At 41.3% G+C, this 20,437-nt stretch overlaps 1 protein-coding gene across 1 annotated transcript in view; it reads left to right on the forward strand.

Moving 5' to 3' along the window:
- Positions 1-20,418, forward strand: part of ror2 (receptor tyrosine kinase-like orphan receptor 2) — a 37,653-nt gene extending 17,235 nt beyond the window's left edge. The window contains exons 2-9 of the mRNA XM_053847849.1: positions 3,389-3,460; positions 9,246-9,533; positions 9,614-9,644; positions 14,409-14,530; positions 14,613-14,927; positions 15,306-15,560; positions 17,160-17,365; positions 17,560-20,418. Coding sequence (XP_053703824.1) covers positions 3,389-3,460; positions 9,246-9,533; positions 9,614-9,644; positions 14,409-14,530; positions 14,613-14,927; positions 15,306-15,560; positions 17,160-17,365; positions 17,560-19,011 — 2,741 coding nt within the window. The 3' untranslated portion in view covers positions 19,012-20,418. The remainder of the gene's footprint in view (positions 1-3,388; positions 3,461-9,245; positions 9,534-9,613; positions 9,645-14,408; positions 14,531-14,612; positions 14,928-15,305; positions 15,561-17,159; positions 17,366-17,559) is intronic.
- The last annotated feature ends 19 nt before the right edge of the window (positions 20,419-20,437 follow it).

The following is a 20,437-nucleotide window of genomic DNA, read 5'->3' on the forward strand; positions in this document are numbered from 1 at the left end:
CAGGTCTCCGGCTGCACTGGCGCCTCAGCGAAACACTGTGGTGAAAATAGTTGGATATTGGACGGACATCTGCACCGGTATTGGTGGCGGCTGCGTCCTCTTCCACGTCCACGACTAGGGTTCACTGATAGAATATGACTAAATTATTAATTCACATTATATCTAATATTTCTTCAATAGCATCTAGGAAATGTGTCCAGACAGGTCCATAGTTAAAGTAGACTGTTAACAAACATCACATACAGCAGACAGGCAGCTCAATTTAACCCCCAAATAAAACTGGCAGAGCAGTCTGTCAGACAGGGGCGAGAGGTGTGAAGCAGTGACTGTAGTGTGTCCAACACATGGAATAAATTTATTGAGATAATTTTTTTGTCCATGTCGCCCATCCCTACTGTGAAACTGTCGCCATGCTGTTTCCTTAATGTGGTAGAATCGTCCTTAGTGGTTATGGGTACAATGTAGCATACTATATACATGTATCATGTATAGTGCAAATGCAGATGTTAAATCATTATTAACATCAAGCACTTATACAAACCAAGAGTTGAATTGAAATGAAAGTAGAAACAATCTTAGAATGCGGAAATAGATTTGAGGGTACAAAATCTGGGCAATTCTGGGTAAATATCAAGAAAAAATGTATTTCAAAGCGTTGAGGAAAAATATTGACCCAATTGAAATCATGAGCAAAACCTGCTCTTAGCTAAAGCCATAAAAAAAGAAGGATTACATGGCACCTATGTTGCATTACAATCTGAGTAACCACTAGATAATTGATTTATCTCCATTGTGTTCTGTGTCTTATTCTTGTTGTGAATTTTTCAAATGTGCATTGTTTTTTTTATTTCTTTATGCACTCAACCAGCTCTTCATGTAGCATTTACCTTCTAAATATTTGGACTTGTTCACTCTTATTGTGGTAACGTAAACAAGTTATCACGGCAGTAATTCACATGAATACCCAGTGGATAAGTGCAAATATAGAAGTTTAAGCTTCATGTGCAGGAATGAAGTGCAGCAGTGTGGAGGACGGGGGTAGAGAGACAAAGGTTCGCTGGCTAGGAAGAGATCCACACACATGCAGTTTTGACCATGAGAGGGAAAGTGTTGAAGTGTGCCAGAAGGGCCTCAGTCAAAACCCCAATAGATGAATCCGTGGCTGGCCTCTCCACTCTCAAAGGGCCTTTTCATGACCGAAGCAGCAGGCTGCAGGAATGTAGCGACCAACACTCATATTCTGAACTGGATGGAAAAGTGTCTTATAGCCACATTTACTTGTTTTCCAAGATTGTGGATGCATGTAATCAGTCAGAGTGACCACATGGTACGAGCTCCTCTCAGGTCTTGAGTGTCTGATTCTACAAACATAGCGACCTGACAGCTACTTACTTGATGTACTAATTTTGCTGTCATGGGTTGAATACACACAGGTAAGCTAGATGGCACTTGGCACTTTCCTCTTAATAACTGAGGGCCTTAATAGTGACCTCTAGAGGTGGATTGGTTTTTGTTTTTGCCCTATTCCAGTCCAATGTTTTTCGTAGATACAAAACTGAATACAATTGCAACGTAATTATATGTTACTTGCAAGTCACATAAAGACAACATAATTAATTCAATTATTACTCTACTACTATGTGTTTTTGGTGTATTTTAATGTGATTCAACCAGAGACTCTCCGATGTAATAACAATGAAATGAACACTCATTGGCTACAGTACATGTTGTTGGACCAATGCTGGACCTAAACTAATTGAGGCTGTCTATCTCATCCACATGTGAGCCTCATGACATATAATAAACTATACTTAACATCATCATTTGCTTGTGCTGCTGTCGTCATCTGCAATTTTGAAACTCTTATTGTAGGTTATCTGAGCAGGGGAGCTGGTCGTAAGGTTTCATGACAGTGTTGGCTGCTTCCTCACATTAACAAGTCCTGCATTCAAATGACATCAAGGAGCTTTTGGTTTCTTGCTGCAGTTTGCTCTGGTTGACTTTTGATAGTCTCATTTCCTTCCACAGACCCAAAATATACATGCAGGTAATGAGAGACTCTAAATTGACCGAAGCAGCTCTGGCCATGTTCCCAACCTGTCATCATCGCTAGCCTAATGGCAAGTGAAAATAAAAAAAATAGAAATAAAGCCTGTGTTACAAAACCTGAAATTGTCCGAGGTGACATTATATACATATTAAAATCCAAAAGTATCTTTCCCCTTATTTAAATTTGAAAAAGCTGATTGGCAAAATGTTGGTGGATCCCTGTTGACAACAATGTCCAGTTTCACGTTTGTTGTTTTATGTTTGTTTCTGGGATAGAGAGACTCCCCCTTTTGTTTCCATTCACCCCAGCCCTTGTTGTGGGGAGAAGATATACAACAGATGTCAGCCATCAATGCTGAAAATCACAGAAAAACTGAAACATACAAGCAGCATTTCAAAAGTATTCTTTGTTTTCATGATGTTGTTTTCGCCAACAATCTCAGGTGTTGGACCTGTAAAATGTTTGCTAGTGCAGGAGACTGTGCTTGAGGGAAAATATACCAGTCATTTCAAAGTGAGGCATCTGCATCTTGTGCAGAATGATTGCAGCAAAGTAAATCCCTTCCTCGTATGTCCACATCGATGCCAAGATTAACCGTCCAGCCACAGAAGAAGAAGGTGCGACCACTCTGTGAAATGCCTTCTGGTTCTGTGCACTAAAGTCCTCAGCACCTACATCTGTCAAGCACATGGTCTGCATCACTAGGGCGACAGTGCCTAGCTCAAGCGGGCTAATAACCCAGCCGTGCATTGTGTCCACGCTCATGCGCCTGGTCCTGATTAGCTCCCGCGGAGAGCCAGAGCCAATCACACTGAGCAGCCACAGTATCCATTACACACAGTCCTCATGAAAAAGGAAAAGAATGTCTATTGTGTAGATCAAGGCACTTCCTTCCTCGCTGCTCAGAACACTGTTCCATTCAGGCTTTTTAAAAGATTCTCACTGTTGTTGTCTGGGTGATAGCCTTCTTAAGACAACAGCATCATCAGAAAGTCAAGGTTTTGGTTTTGCTGTGGTGAATATCCTTCCAAAAATGCAGCAATCAAATTCAAGTTGGGGTTGAGTGAGGATTTACAGCGTAGAAATCTAGTACAGATGTGTATTTAATGAGTGATTGTGATGCAGTTTCTTGGATGATGACATGTTTTTGAAGTTTACAGACTGTGGTGGAATACCTCAACTAGCGTCCTTTTGATCACCTCTGTCACATTTTTGAACGGACAAAATCATAATCTCAGTCACACTGCATTCATTTATCATTGAAAAACACCAGAATGTCTGAGACAATTAGTGTTTTAAATGTCATGATTTCAATCTATTTTTTGTTTGCTTGTTCAGCTGATCCAGGTCTGTCAGTGGAGGCTGAAGGTCTGGCTGAAGCCCAGAGTGGAGCTGCACCAACACATGAAGGTAAGAAGGTCTCCAATATGGCCTATAATATCAGTCCAATGTTTAGTAATCCACTATATGAAGGTTATTAACTGAGGCTTGGTAGTCCCACTTGATTCCCATGTGTAAATCCACGGGTGTCAGTTGAATGCAGTGTCACATAATGGGGGGTGAGAGGAATCCTGCTACACTCTCTCACACCACATTAACACCTCATCATTTTTACATCTCTTTGTGGGTCTCAATGAATGAAGCTCCAGATTCTTGTAGACGGAATGTGCATTATTGCTTCGATCTCATCGTCATCTTGATTTAATTCTTTATGAAGTACTGATACTTTTTTTCTGGCTTCATTACAAGAGAAAAGTGTTTTGGGGATTCACAGTTCACTCCCTGGGCATTGCTTTAACTTTTACTGCTGCTGTGGAACTGGAAAGACACTTTTTTAGCCAAAAGCGCTTCTGGAAAATGGGACTTGACAGCTTTGGCTTGTGTTAGCTTCTCAGTTATTATCGGCCATATCTTACAGTTTGTCCCTCAGAGACCATATTCTGTAAACTAATGGAAGAAATGAGTTGTCTCGGATGAAATCTAGTCATTACCTGTTTTATAAAAGACTTGTTAACATCACTTTAGTTCAGCTGTGTAGCCAGCAAATACAAATCACTATAAATGCCCGGTAAAAGTTTCACAGCGGTAGTCACAGTTGATTGTGCTGCGCCTTTGCTCACAACTAAGCAGCAACTGGAGTGAGAACATCTTCCTCCTATGACAAGGGGGATACTGGGCGTGTTGTTTGTTGTAGCCAAATTTTAGTTTTCTTGAGCTGCAATGACTAGTTGACTATAATCGACTAAATTGTGTTCATGGATCTACTCATAATGCCAGCCTTTAATATTTAGATACTTTGTTTTTAATCACTATTTACTCCACATTTTTGCATGTTGGTCAGAGCTTACAGGTTATTTACCGACTAGTGGACTTATCGGTGAAGAGTCAACAATCAGAATAGTTGCAGCCCTATACTTTTGTAAAATGTATTTTCATGCTTGAGAATAATGGAAAATATTTCTACACTGTATGTATGTAACTACAGGTTAAAGATAATGGTGAGGCATGATGCTGGGTTACTTTCTGTCCCTGTATGCTGCTTGAAAAAAATGTCTCAGGAGGAAATGAGTGTATTAGTTATTAGTAACGCACAACACTTTGCATAAACAGGCCCATCTGTGCTTAATAGAAACTGATTAGAATTTGTCAGCTTGACTCCCATCTAATGAGTCCGGTGTGTCCTCACCTTCAGTTGGGGGCCGCTGCTCCACATTGAAGGCTCTGGATGGTTGCCAGAGAGCTGGCTCTGGGAGAAAGCTGCTTTTCATTATGTCTCTCTCGGGAGGATTGCTCTAATCAATCAAGCACTTCAGCCTTGATATTCGAGACAGCCGTGTCTCCACAGAGTTTGTTTCCTTGTCACAAATAGAATGGCTGTTAAAGTACACTTCTCTTATGAAACAGTGATTGACAGAGAATATTTAGTCATAACTACTCAGTCAAAACTAAGTCATATTCCACTGCCATAAAGTCTAGAAAAGTTCTAATGTGAATTGGACGGGCTGTTTCTGACATTACACAGGTCGACATCATATTACATTGTAATCCTCCCAGACGTCATCGACAATGAGGATCCTTCTGCTCCCTGGAGCATCTGACCTTTAGCTGCTCTGTCTAGTTCACACTTCATAATTTCAACACAAATGTTCGAAGTTGACAGACAAAAGCATCAAGCCGTTTTTTTCTTGGCACTTGCCCCATCGCTGAGTCCTGTGTGTGAAATGTTCAGAGACATGGGCCAGGGGAGCTTTGATGCATCACAGACACAATGAGAAAAGCAGAACTGGCCTCTTCCCTCTTTTTTTCCAAAGTTTGATGTGTGTGCTCTTGCGCATAATGGAGAGAAGTCAAACTCTTTGGGGGTGATTCACTTTCTGACCCACAACTAACTTTTTCACTCCTGTCAACCTTGAATAACCGTGATTATCATGTTTTTTTTTTCATTTGGCGGACAATTCGCAAAAGCATTCCCGCCCCCACAGGACTGATCCAAACACTGAGAAGAACCGCTGACATAGAGACAATGGACAATATATAAAATAGGCATGAATTGTATTTGTAATTATGTTTTATGCACAGTGACTCTGCTTACTTTAGGAGCCAGGAATAATACTATTAAAATATTGCTTAGGAGGTGTGTACTGCAAATGAGCATTATACAAGAGTGATGTCTGATTTAATAGAGATGCTTTTTAAGATAAAAAGAGAAGCCCTAATAGTTTCCTTCTATCCATCTTAATTGTTGAGCAGTATTTACTCAACAAAGACAAAAGAAGTCCAGAGCTGAACTTGACATCGCTCATGAGTGAACCAGGCTGGGGATCTGGGCACTCGTCTCTGTTTTTCCATTGCGTAAACCTCTGTGTCTGGCTGCAGCTCAATATGTAGATGGTGCTAAAAGCTCACCCGGTTTGTTTATCATTGTCTCCTTATTCCCTTAAACAGCAGTGTGTTGAGTCACCAGGGATCAAAGCAGAACATGAGCAGTAAACACGACCAGACTTGTGACTTTTTTCAGCTGTGTATCCTCGTTTTCAACTGTTAGTATGAGAAACTCTAAGAAGTTATCTTCATCACTTCAGTCCAGTTTTTGTAGTTCCAATCTTATCTATCTATCTGTAAAATTATTCGTTCTTATCAACATGACATGGTAACTATAACTGAAGGAAGATAAGATGCTAAAACTCTGTGATAACAAAGAAACAATAACAGTTCATATGATGAGTAATTAAATACTTTAAGAGGCTGGAGGATGTCAGAGACAGAGCCTTTGAAATATATTTTCCCATAACCAGTCAGAAAGAAAAAAAAGAGCGATAAAAACTTGTTTCCTCTTAAGCTCCTCATTGAGTTGAAGTTTGACATTTTTGGTATAATAATAATAATAATAATAATAATCATCATCATAATAATAATGGACTGTCCACAAACAGGGACTTTTCTTTTTTGCAAACACAGCTTCTTCTACAAAAACAGACCAAATGAAAACTCAGCAAAAAGCTTGGTTCTTGGGAGATGCAAGAGGATCAGATAAAGTCTGAACAGAATGAGATACCTGCCCCCTTTTAGTCTTTTAGCATCATGTATTACTAAGGTAAGTTAAAAAAAATAACCATAACTCATTCACCAATGACTCCACCCCATTGAACACACTCAGGTTTTCTTAAATCATTGACACCTGTTTTCCATCATCCATCAAAATCTCTTTTCGAGATTAATTTTTGAGAATAATCATTTGTGCTTAATACAAAACAGCCGGTTCAAGTTCAAACACTGTACTCTTCGTTGGTCAGGATATCAACACACACCGGAAATGATCTGTACTGCGTTTAAAATGACTTTACAAATTTAAATGAGCAAACACTGAGTGCAACTCTGAAACAAAGTAAATACGAGCGCAAGGAATAAAGAAGAGACAGATATGGGTGGAAAAAAGATTAGCGCAGAGAAGTGGAGAGCAGGGCTGTGTTTGATGGCTGTTACCGCTCCATCCACACATGTTTACGTCAGTTGTCTGAGGTCAGTATAACATACACAACCAGTGTTTCACAGAGCAGCTGGACAAATCTTTGTGAAGGTCAGAAACAAACAGATGAGCACATGGGTGACTGACATCCTCTCAGTCAAACTGAACAAAGACTCAAAGCCCTGAAGGAACATCACTATGTAGCCGTGAGAAGTCTCAAAGTTTAGCCAAGGAGTCGTCAGGAAACAGTGCAGAAGTTGGTGGAAAGTCAATGCCGCTCCAGTTGCCTGCTTATCTACATATCCGGATTTTTCCTCTCATCTTTCTTGCTTATTTTACTTTCCATTATCAAAAGCCATTTATCTGGAGGCGACTGGGCGGATAAGCCACAACCGAGCATGACTAAGTTTTCCAGGAATAAAATTATCAATATTTCCTAAATTCATGTGACTTCATGTGCTTAGACGTGGAACAGAACACCCCAAAATGTTGATGTGTATGTGAAGATATTTAAGTTGTAGCAATATTTCTGTTGTCAGTATTTTATATTCTCGAAGTGGCTTTCCATTTAAAAAAAAATGATGACTCTGCCTTCGTTGTCTAGAAGATTTGCGGTCTGAGCTTTGGATGCCGGACAAAATGTTGCAAGTTTTCCATGAAAATCAACAATATTCTGTCTCACTCAGCTGTGGTCCTGCCAGTTCGTGTTCACAGAGATACTTTCCAAAGCCCCCAGCAGAGTAGCAATACAGTCTTGCTGTTCTGGTGGAGCGAGTGTTTCTGGCAGCAGCAGGATGAGTTGTGTCTTTGTGTGTGTGTGTGTTACCTCGTGCTTATGACGGGTTTATCATTTGTGTATGTGTTTGAGTGTGAATAAGCCATTTCTTTGGAACATGTCATCAGAAAATGCTTTGCGGGAGGTTGTTGCAGTTAACCAGGGGTGTCTAAACTGTTCCAGGCGCAGGTTTTTGTTTCAACCCATCAAGCTCACGCAGGTGTCAGCTGCCTGAGTTAAGCAGTGAAAGATTTGGGACTCAAAAGCTCAATAGTCTTCCTATACAGGAATATGAGAAACTGATTTCAATATTTTCTTTTTTTTAATCTTTAAAGTAGAATATATTGGGATATTATAAGATTGGCAACTTGCAATAGCATGTGTTTTACATTAAGTTTGATTTAACATGGTCATATTCAATGCATTTAAATAAATTGTTCTGATTGACTTTGGGGATTTAACATGTTTGGTCCACAGTCATTATATTTAAGAATTAAACTTCATCTTCTGTCATGTGTCTCATACACATATTTAAATCAGAGTGTGAATGGCTGCAGTTTACTTGCTGTTTTCGGGGAAGCCATCAAAATATGAGCACTCCCGTCAAGAATATTTTTTTTCCGCGTATTTGTCAGAAAGAGTATTCAGTGGTGTTCTGGTTGATGTTGTTAACAGATGTTCATATAAATGTTTGTCCATCTCTCTGGTTTCAGCCTAACTGGAGCCAAAACCTTTTGTAACGACCAAATTCAATATGGCCATAATGAGGGCACATGTGAAGTGTGTCACTCAACGATTTCACTGAAACAGAATGTCATTGCTCTGTAATAAGTCACTTTTCATGATTATTGGTTTTATTTTTCAGAACATGACAATAAAGTACCCGGAGTTGTCAACAGTTATTTCTCTGGTGACTGACAAACCCAATTAATAAACAAGAAGGAATCCAATTATCATGCTATTTCTGTCACGCTCTTTCTGTTCTCTTGGTTACATGTCATTCGTTCTTTCTGTAGAGTAAATATATTCGGGCTTAACTAGATGTTCACAAGTTTCTGCTGCAAACTAGCATCAAATTGAAATATCTGTCGTTATATATTCAATATGGTTTTGATGGAATTTTGATTCTGGACCAAGGAATGCAGTACAAGCAACCCTGAACTACTTTTTAATATTGAGTTTACGTTTTGAGGTACAGTGTCAAACCTCAAATGCATTCATTTGTTTGACATTTGAGGGATGCTTTAGTGGTTAAACATTTGGCCCCAGATTTTTGGCTGAACATTTAAATATCAAGAGACAGGTTGATAAATGAGCCACTCGTTGAAGTGTGAATGAAGCATTAAATTGGATTGTTCCTTACTGGTCAATCTGTCATCGAAGTTGGACTCGGTCCTGTCTTCCTTAATTCCCCAAACCCTATCTAAGCTCAGCTCCTCTGTCTGTGTTTCCAGGTTATTTTCTGGAGTTCCAGGAGCCAGTCAACAATATTACTCACTTCCAAGGCGAGACGGCCAATTTACATTGCAAAGTCACAGGCAACCCCCGACCGACCATCCGATGGCTGAAGAACGACGCCCCTGTCGTCCAGGAGCAGGGACGGATAACAATCCGAAAGTCAGAAGCAGGATCCAAACTCCGCATCACGCACCTGGACACGACGGACACTGGCTACTACCAGTGTGTTGCTTCCAACTCCCTGAAGGTCATCTCAGCTACAGGCGTGCTGTACGTCAAACTAGGTGAGGTTTCCGACATCTCTGGGCTCCTTCATGTATTATTTTGACTCATGAAACCTTTCGTGTTTGTTTCATATTCACAGGTCAGACGCCGACACATACTCCTGATGAAACGTGAGTTACTTTCCTTCTCCTTGCAGTTTGTTTGACAATTAAAATCTTCTACTATGCACAGAGCTCCACACTCAGCTCCTCCCTTATGGCCACTATCTTACACTTTCTAACAAAGACATCCTGTGAAGTGAATTTATCTTACAACTTGGTATCACCAGTGGATTTCAAACAAGTGGAGAAATTGGTGTTCTTTCACTTTTTTAAGTACTCTCTGTGGCCCGCAATGACAAACCTCCACAGAGAAGAAATTTACCAGTGATACTTAAAGCTGAATAAAAGTTGAAAAATCTGAAAAAAAGGAAGATCACACAATTGCACATGCGCACATCGCGATGACAATATTTTAAGCAATTATGGTGCAGCCCTAATAAAAACTGTCTATAAAATAATCTTACTGGCCAAATGCCAAACAAAAAGAGAGCAATATAACATGCTGCGTTTGTCATTTTGAATATACTGTAGATTGGTCCAAACACTCTCAACCCTTGTGTTAAGATCACACTGTGACTATATGAATACAATACTTCTGTTCATTGACTAAAGAGAACTTTAGCTCAGTTGACTTCTTTGAAATTTGTTGGCTGGAAAACTCAAGATAACAAACTGTATTTACATAACCTGCCCCATCAATCTTCCCAGATGTCACTATGACAAGTCCTTCCAGGTTAAGTGAGATTCAATGTGTGAAAATATTTACTGCTGCTCTTTTTCAGTCCAAGTCTAATCGGATCCTGTCACAGCCCAAAATTATGTGAAAAATGCAGGTTTTATGCCACAGCTTGTCAGGATCCTCCTGCCTCTGGCTTTCAAGTTCAGGGAGATTTATGTCCGTGGCTGCCCACTGTTTCCCTCATTCAAAGGCTTCATGAAGGATAAGAATGTTTAAAACGGCGATAGCAGTTAATGGATATCCACGGAAGTTGTTGGAGTACAAATGCCTGTGATGTTTTTTGTTTCTGCCCGCAGCTAAAATGGGCGTGCAAAGACACGTTGGCCACTCTCAAACCTTTGCAGCTTTGAGTGACTATTAGTAATGTTGAAGGCCACGCTGATCTTACTGGTGCCGACGAGTCATGAGGGTTGCTGGATGTGCAGCTATTCCACCCTTTGTCTCTTTTGTGGGTTTGACTCACAAACACAGGGCTCAGAATAGATTCCAGGACCAACAGTCAGGCTCTTGATGTTGAGATGTGTTGCCGTGGACTGGAAAGAATGCTGATTCACGTTTACATTCAGACCAACTGTCTGTGAATTCCTCATCCAGGGGGCTTATCCCATCATGCAAGAGCAGGACTCAAGTCAGGTTATTTTATTTGACGTCCCTGATGGCCCAGTGAATTGTTTGGTTCTAGAATAGTGGTTTATTTGGGTTGTTAAAGCTGAATTTATTTTTATTAATGGGTCATTATTTACAAACATAGATGCTGAAAGGAAAGTCCATTGTTCTCGGATAAATAAAAACGACAAAAATGGATTGAAAATGAATTCCATCCCTGGATGAATGAGACTGGTGGTAGATCCGTCTGCGTGTTGAATTGAAGATAGCTGAGGAAAGTAATCAAAGTACAGGCGACAAAAAAAGGTTTTGGATGTGATCAGTTACCTTTCATATACTCAGAGGTGCCTGTGTACCTTCTGAGTGAGGTGTTTTAGGGAGTTTAAAAGTTTGCTAGCAGCTCCTCTCCCCATCACAATTTCTTAAGCAAAGCTACAGATCAGAGAAAAATGCTGAGCTCAGGAGAAAGAAGAGTCTTGTCCAAGCCATTTGAGTGAAAGAAGTTTCTTACAATCAATGTGACTGATGGAGACTTGATCACCACGATTTTTTTTTTCTCCTGCCAAACTCCACATCATTACACCAACTGGTTTACATAAAGAGACACTGTGGTCATTCCTGCAAACATATACCACTTTTCCATTTGAATTCTGTTTGTCTCGTCGCGCCCACTTCATGTCTGTGTGATTAAAATGTAAACACATTAATTTTTACACTGCGAAGGCAACCAACAACAATAGTCAGATACAGTGAAACAGAGCAACAATATAAGTCACCCACACACCTCTTCTCCGTCTTTAAGCTATATGTTGTAAAACAACAGTTCCGTCTCGACCGTCTGCTCCAGCTCAGATGCAGCGGCCACACACAGACGCACTCATCGAGCAGAACATGAGTAACATAACAGAGTCCGGCCCACATAAATCACTGTCTCTTTGCTTAGTGTTGGAACACTTGCAGGCCTGAATAAAAGATGACAGCCAGCTGCGGTTTCCAACTGTTTAGGAATCATGGACACTGAAGAAGCGATGTTAGCACTGTAGAAGGTTTACGTTGCAAAATGAGGATATAGAAGTTTCATTCTGAGATGACCTTGTTTGAGGGAGCAGTTTTGACTGCTTAATCAACATTCATTTTTGTTTTCATGTATGCGTGACAAACACATATTGGAAAATGGAAAAATTGGAAAATGTGTTTTCATCCCCAGTCACAAATATTTTATAAAAACCTTTAAAACATCAGGCAAATACAAGTCCTCTCCCTCACAGGTAAAACCGTATTTCATCAGCTTTTTAGACAGTTATAATTCGCTCCATGAGGTCCAGTTCTGGGGCGTCATTGATACCATATTCATTTATGGGCTCATGATCAACAATGTGGTCCTGATGTAATGAGATCTGTAGGCAAAATGAGTGTTTCAGATACGTGCCATATTTGTCTTTGTTTTTTTTTACAAAAATATTCTTGGAAATGGATGAACATCATTGTTCCACACTTCAGTACATGTCAGCGTTTCATCTTGCTAAGATAACTCATAAAACATGGAAGACCATTACAGGGCCCCTTTAACATGTTCAGGAGCAATGATCTCATGTTTCGTGACTCCATATCTTTGTTAAATTGTAGTACTGGAACCCGCTGCTTATCTGCTTCTAATGAAATCTCAAATGAGCCATGTTTGGCTCCACAACTAAGTTAGAATTGTGTGCATCTGCAGTTGTTAGCTCATGTATGTTCCACATTCCAACATATCCATTTTATTTATTGCCAAATGATGAAGTGATTGTTTTCTCATAACCTTTATTGTTCCAGTCTGAGCCACACCTGCGTCAAATTTAAGACAGATGACAGCATTTCTTCTCTTCATTTTATGGGAGCTGAAATCGGCTCTTGAAAGCTGTCCTCCTGGGTAGCTGGGACAAAGTGATAATGAACACTGGCTGTATGCCAGTGTCACATTTGAACTTTGCTTCCAAAACTGATGTTTACATACTGACATCCCTGATGTCTTAATTTGGAATAACTCGAAGCACATCTCCACCGGTCGTTTATGGACAGTAGTGGTAAATAGTTATTATTTGCATTGCGTTGCTGTGCTTTCCCAGCATCCAAAGTGCTGCTCGCAGTGGTATCAGTCCATAATAATTATGGAGGCAAATGGATGAGTATCTTTGAATCCAATGGTCCTGATAGAGCCGCTCTTATTTACTAGTCCTGAACATGTAAGTTGTTCAGATGCAGATACAAAGCTCTGCTTCGCAAATTCACTTTGTCAGCAAACCTCCTCCCTTGGCTACATGTCTTTTATCACTATACTAGAAAGTAGAAATGTTATAATATTTCAACTATAGTAAAGATCGCCTCTGTGCAATGGCTGTTATAAACCCTTACAACACTTAAACGTATGTAAATTTGTCCATTTGTTTACCTGATATGGTGCTTTGAAAGGTTAGGCTGGAAGTTGCCAAGTTTCACCAGTTTAGTCTGTTGCCTTACCCCCTCTGCTTTGGCTTCATGTGTGTTTGCTTTTTGGATTAAGCTCTTAGTCAGAGTCCGGACACTAAGCCCAGGTCACACAGAGCAAGTCAGAGTCAGTAAATAAGTTCAGATTAGTCTGTTTGATCAACTGGATATCCTGTAGAGAGAGTTAAATTTGGTTTGTGGGTGCCTGGACTGTGTTTGCACCTCTGAATACCAGGCATTATTAGTGGGCTTTATGTCTTTGATTCAGATGTAAAAATCATAATTTTATATTTTTGTTTGACGTTATGTCATATTATGGTTTGCATGTGTAATGATAGACACATGAAAACGAGGAAATACCTCAACCTGGTGTGAGTAACTGGTGGTTTTAAACTTGCCATATCTATCCAGATTCACATGAGACATTTTGTTCAAAGTCTGATTTATTGAATGAAAAACACACTAAATAAGGAGTCTGCAGGTCACACCGCTGGTTTCCAGTTCTCAGGGTAAATAATAAAGCTGCCGTGTGTAGTCTGCTCTGTTTAATGGGAACATTGAGGTGCCGGGACACTCCACAGAGAGCAGGACTTGTGTGTGTGTGTGTGTGTGTGTGTTTGTGTAGGAGTTTGGGGGCCACCGGAGTCCAGCAGGGTCTTGTGCTTCCTGACAAATTAACCCACCAAATCTGTGTTTTTTTTCTCCTCACACGTCCCAAGCCAAAACATGGGCTCATTTTTCTCTGCAATCAAAGTTTCCTGCACTTCAACATTTGTGGATTTACATGGGTCTTTGTCTAACCTGTTGAAAAACAAGCACTCCTTGGCACAAAGTATAGTATATATTGATGCAGTGTCTTCACAGACCAGGAGTCCCAGTTAATTTGGTTTCCTCTGGCCACAGCCTGAATGGAACCAGCAGTAAAAATGAATAAATGAATAAAGCACTGCACTTCACTTTTGTCTTAATTTGTCATTACACATGACGTTTATCTTGTATTTTCCCTTGTATCTTTATCTTTGTAGGTCTCGTGAAAAGGGTTTTTGCCAACCATATAGAGGCATCGCCTGCGCTCGAGTCATTGGCAACCAGAGCATCTATGTTGAGTCCCTGCAGATGCAGGGGGAGAGTGAAAACAGCATCACTGGTGAGAATTACGACTGTAGCATTAGCTCTGTATGCGTGCTTAGACTCTTCTCACCTAGCTTTGTTTTCCTTCACTCCTCTAGCTGCCTTCACCATGATCGGCACTTCCACACACTTGTCCGATCAGTGCTCCAAGTTTGCCATTCCCTCCTTCTGCTACCACGTCTTCCCCCTGTGTGATGAAGGCTACAGGGGCCCCCGGCGGCGTCAGCTCTGTCGGGACGAGTGTGAGGCTCTGGAGAATGACCTGTGCCACGCTGAGTACACCATTGCCAGATCCAATCCCATGATACTAATGCAGCTGAAGCTCCCCAGCTGCCACCTGTTGCCCCGTCCGGGAACGGCTGAGGCTGCTTCCTGTATGAGGATCGGTGTGCCAGCAGAGAAACTTGGCGCCTGTAAGTAAATGTTGCCTTGGTGATGCTTGGTAAATCATTACGAAACTGTTTGATGAATTGGATAGTTACTGTGTTTTGGTTTAATCCAATGCAATTTTGAATTGCGTGTGGATTTACTTTGTCATGTGAGGTTTTTCATAACAATACCAAACCAGTGAGCAATTGTTAGTCATTGTGAGTTTGATTTTCAAGCATAGATCAAATCCTGTATGCATTTCTTCATAAACGTTTAATCCTGCGATTTGGAAAAGCCTGCTTTTAACTGTGTTCACACAGTTTCCATCTTTATTTTACATCATTTTGATAACTAAAGCATTTTGGCTCTCCGGAAACAGAAACAAAGTTTACTCAAAACCATCTTTCAAACCTTTGTTACAGATTCACCCTCAGACCAGAGTTGCTATAACGGAAGTGGAGCTGACTACAGGGGGACTGTGAGCGTCACCAAATCGGGCCACCACTGCCAGCCATGGAGCTCTCAGTACCCACACAGTCACCACGTGGCACGGGAACACCCCGAACTGTGGGGCAGCCACAACTTCTGTCGAAATCCAGGAGGACAGATGCAGGCGCCCTGGTGCTTCACCTTGGACCCGCAGGTTCGGGTTGACCTGTGTGACATTCAGCCCTGCAGTAAGTGCCGTGATGCATCCCTCACACCCAGAGTAACATGGCATTTTAAGTACTGTGACTGGAATCAAAGGGTGTTTCTAAAACAAGGAGTAAACAGCGCACAACAACAGCCAATCGCTTTTCCTGTTAAGATGGCAGAACTAGGAAAAGGCAAGGATAAAAGTCTTTTCCAAGGTCAGACTGCACAAATAACTGTTTTACAACCAATTTACAAAAGAGGTTCTGTTTTAATTTGCATTCAAATAATATTCTTTTTGTCATTAAGAGTTAATTGACACTGCTTTTTTCGCCGCTGCAAAAATCTGCGCTGTTTGCTGCAAACTTAAAATGAAAAACAGAACATGTGACTCATGCAAACCCCATTTACTTGGATCCAATATTGGCACGGCATTTGTCCTGCAATACAGTGAATGACCACAATGTTGGAGGATTTCTTTCATATTATCCAAGATCTTCAGCAAAAAGCCAAATTCAAAACTTGAGCACGGTTCCCACCCAATATTGAGAGTTGTTTCACTTATGAAAACAAATAAAACAAGCCATAATCATAATTAAAGTGTGTAAACAGGATCACATCTACCTCACATCTAGTACTTAGTTTGAATACACTGAAGCAGTCTAATGATTTAAAGTTGGGAGGGAATGGGAGGGACAGTACTTCTCTATCTATGAATGGATCTATTAAGCTGCCTATCTCTTATCTTCTTTGTAGCTTCAAAGAAAATAGTGGTTAAACATTCTTATCTATGACCCAGTAGGGTTATAAGGAGGTCATACAGTGAGATGAAAAGGAACTGTTGTGACTTAAAGAGCTGCAGGTTGAATGTAACTCTACGCCGTCATACTGGTAGGATGCACAGCGGAAATGTTTTCACTGTAGAGTTGCAGCCCCACGCATGATAGGTCACTGTAATGATCCTGGATGTTGTGTGTACAGTATCACTTTTTATGTGATTGAAACAGTATTTTAAACCTGTGTCCAGTTGGTGACAATACTTAGAAGTGTTTGTACTCACTTAATTTACTGGCCTGCTGGCTGTTGAAGTGCTGTTAACGGTACGAACGGTTTAATCCCAAACTGTACAGTGCTGCCTCAGTCGGATTCAGAGCAAGAAAAAAAGCTGCAGACAGTTTTATCACCAGCCACGAGCGCAATGCTTTAAATGCTAACAGAAGTCTTAAACGGTGTCTTCTTTCCTTGCTCCTCTGGTTCTTGGCCTGGACTTTTAGATCTCTCATCTCATAATAAAAACACTCATAGTTCCTGTTTGTTTAGGTCGGATGACTCTGTTATGAAAGGGAAAAGATCACGGGTGGCCCACTTTAACTTGAACATCTATTAAGCTGATGATGGCCGACGCCAGTATATTTACATTTGTTCATGTTCAAAGGCATCGAGCATCAAGACATCGACAGACAAGAAAATTACAGTCATCAATACTGCTAGAAACACTAACATATAAACAGAGTTTAAACTGTTGGTGCTTTCAAGGAATAATAACCAGCAGATTCAAGAAGATTGAAGTGCATGAATGTATATATTTCAGATGTACCGTAACATAATAAAAGCCCCTCTAAATACATTATTATTTCCACCAGTTCCTCCAGAGAATCCCAGGAAGGAGATTCTGTTCATCCTGGTTCCAGCCATCGCCATCCCACTGGTCATCGCCTGTCTGTTTTTCCTGGTCTGCATGTGTCGCAACAAGCAAAAGGCACCAACAGACACGCCTCCTCGCTGCCAGACCAACGGCTCCCCTGCCCAGGACGTGGAGCTGACCCTCCTCAGCCAGCAGAAACACCAGGTAGGATCCACATAACAACTTGCAACCACTTCGTCAACCTGTTTTCATGTCATTGTTTATTGCAAAATTGTTGAGGTAACAGCGGAGTAGAGTTTCACCCCTTTGCTGTATCTGTAACGACATAAATTAGACCACATTGCAAACTCTACTGTTCCCACTTTTAAGCCAAACTTTTCTTTTTCCTGTAATTCCAGCTAAAGTTGAGGGAGATCAACATGTCAGCCGTGCGTTTCATGGAGGAACTTGGTGAAGATCGGTTTGGGAAGGTCTACAAGGGTCACCTGTATGGGACGGCACCTGGAGAGCAGACCCAGGTGGTTGCAATCAAGACGATAAAGGACAAAGTGGACCCTACAGTGATTGAGGAGTTTCGCCATGAGGCCATGTTCCGTTTGCACCTACAGCATCAAAACGTCGTCTGCCTTCTGGGTGCCGTCACCAAGGATCATCCCATGAGCATGATATTCACTTATTCCAGCCTTGGCGACTTGCACGAGTATCTGGTGATGCGCTCGCCCAACTCAGATGTTGGAAGCTCAGACGATGACAGGACGGTCAAGTCCACGCTGGAACAGGCTGACTTTTTGCACGTCATTACCCAAGTGGCCGCTGGAATGGAGTATCTTTCTAGTCAACAAGTCGTCCATAAAGACCTGGCTGCAAGAAACATCCTGGTGTACGACAAACTCAGCATCAAGATTCTAGACCTGGGTCTGTACAGAGATGTCTACTCAGCCGATTACTACAATCTCATGGGCACAAGTCCTTTCCCCATCCGCTGGATGTCCCCTGAAGCCATTATGTACGGCAAGTTCTCCACAGACTCTGACATCTGGGCCTACGGTGTCTTGTTATGGGAGACCTTCAGCTACGGCCTGCAGCCATACTGCGGCTTCTCCAACCAGGACGTGATTGAGATGGTGCGCAATCGCCAGCTGTTACAGTGTCCAGATGATTGTCCGTCCTGGATCTACACCCTGATGCTGGAATGTTGGAGTGAATTCCAAGCAAGGAGACCTCGCTTCAAAGATATTCACACACGTCTGCGCTCTTGGGAGAGTCTCTCCAACTACAACAGTTCGGCTCAGACTTCAGGGACTAGCAACACCACCCAAACCAGCTCTCTCAGCACCAGCCCGGTCAGCAATATCAGCATGAGCACCACCAACGCTTCACGCTATACCACTCCTAAGAAGGGCTCACCCTACCACCAGGCCCAGTTCATGTCCATGAAAGGCCAGATGCACCGGCCCATGGTTCCCCCTCAGGTCTACATCCCCGTCAATGGGTATCATCCCATGCCAGCTTATCCATACCTGCAGAACTTTTACCCCATGCAGATACCTATGCCCATCCCTCCCCAGCAGATGCACCATCAACCGCAGATGGTCCCTAAAGCTGGTTCTCACCACAGTGGCAGTGGCTCTACTTCTACAGGATATGTGACCACAGCACCGTCCAACACCTCTGCAACAGAGCGGGCCGCTTTGCTCAATGAGGACTCCATCAACAAGGACGAGGTTGACGCAGCGTCCCAGGAAGACGTAGATCAAAATGAGCACTCCTCTGTGCCGGAAACAGAATTGCTAGGCGACAGTGACCACCAACACAGAGATGAACTGGCGATCCACTTGTCAGACTCTTAAATCCTTTGAAGGACAGTGAAGTTGAATAGGTCTTTGAGCCGTGTTTGTTGTCTGTCGACAAGCAGCAGAAGTGAAGGCGAACAGTGACTGAATGTTTGTATTGTTGTTCCGATGGTGTACATTGAATGTCTAGACGAGTTCTCCACTCCCCTTTTTAACAATCCATCCACTGCTTTGGTCTGGTGCTGGTTCACAGTACGAACAGTTTCATCAAAGATCCCAAAACCAAAGATTCCCAACCAATAGCAGAGCTTCATCTCAGTGTTGAGGATCTGCAAAAGCGCCCCAGTGTTTCTGTGATTGCCACGTGGCTTAGATCTCTTTCCTCCAGTTTGCCCAACGCCTTTCCCAACCTGGTGCTTCCTGTTAACTGTGCAAAACAAGGATAACTCATACCTCAGTCTGACATCTTCGCACAAGCTTGAACTAAGTGTGAATTATCTTTGTTGTGGTTACATCATTTATCATTGTGTGATGCTTTGGTTTTGGTGCACTTTGCTTTAAGATGGATGCTTTAAGAGACGTGAGTTTTTCCAAACACAAGGCTTACTTCTTTCACTACTTCACAATCCGAGGGACACGAATGAGGGATTGCCTTGTGCCCCATGGCAATCTTATTCTTCTTTTGTTGAGTCTAATCTAAAGCAATTTCAGCGTACCACAGTTTTCCTCCATCTTAATTATTTCAGTAATTGCCCTCTTTTCTGTACCAAGTCTTTTTTTTTTATAGTGGTTCACAGATGTTGTGCAATTGTGCAAATCATGTAACCCACGTTGGCAATTTGATTCCATAATTGGAACTTTCGTTGCTGTTTCAACATTGTAAACACAGTGCTGAGGTCAAACAAAAATAAACTGAGGTTTCTTTATTTCAAGATTTTTTACTTTCTATGCAAAAGCTAACTTCCATAACTAGTTGTACAGATCTGTAATTTATGTACTTTTTATTTGAACGTTTAATTGGTCATGGTTTTCGTCATCTGTGAATCTTTTTAAAACAATGTCTTTATTAACAAATGTACGTGTTATATAAGCTATTGTAACAAAGAGGTTCTCTTTTCTTTTGTAATATGGATTGTCCAATAAAGTCATGTGAATAAAGTATTAACAATGAAGAGCTAAGGATATTATATTATAGAATGAGATTGAATGAATGAAATTTGAAGCTGGAATTAACTTAAAGGGTTCTATCATTGCTCTTGTGTGGAGTTTCTTCTCTAAGTTAAATTTAGAATGCAAAATAGAGACACCTTCAGTCAAGTCATGACTTTTGTCAACTCGCTTCTGGAATTTCATGCAGAACCTCCAAAGAAATAGCCATTTCTAGTTACACAAACAACCGTTCGACTTAGTTCTTCTTGCGTGAGACAGGGATAATTCTATTTTCAGTGTTTATGTACTCTTCAACTGTCCAGCCACAGTTCCT

The sequence above is a fragment of the Synchiropus splendidus genome, chromosome 1, assembly GCF_027744825.2.
Source record: "Synchiropus splendidus isolate RoL2022-P1 chromosome 1, RoL_Sspl_1.0, whole genome shotgun sequence".
Lineage (NCBI taxonomy): Eukaryota > Metazoa > Chordata > Actinopteri > Syngnathiformes > Callionymidae > Synchiropus > Synchiropus splendidus.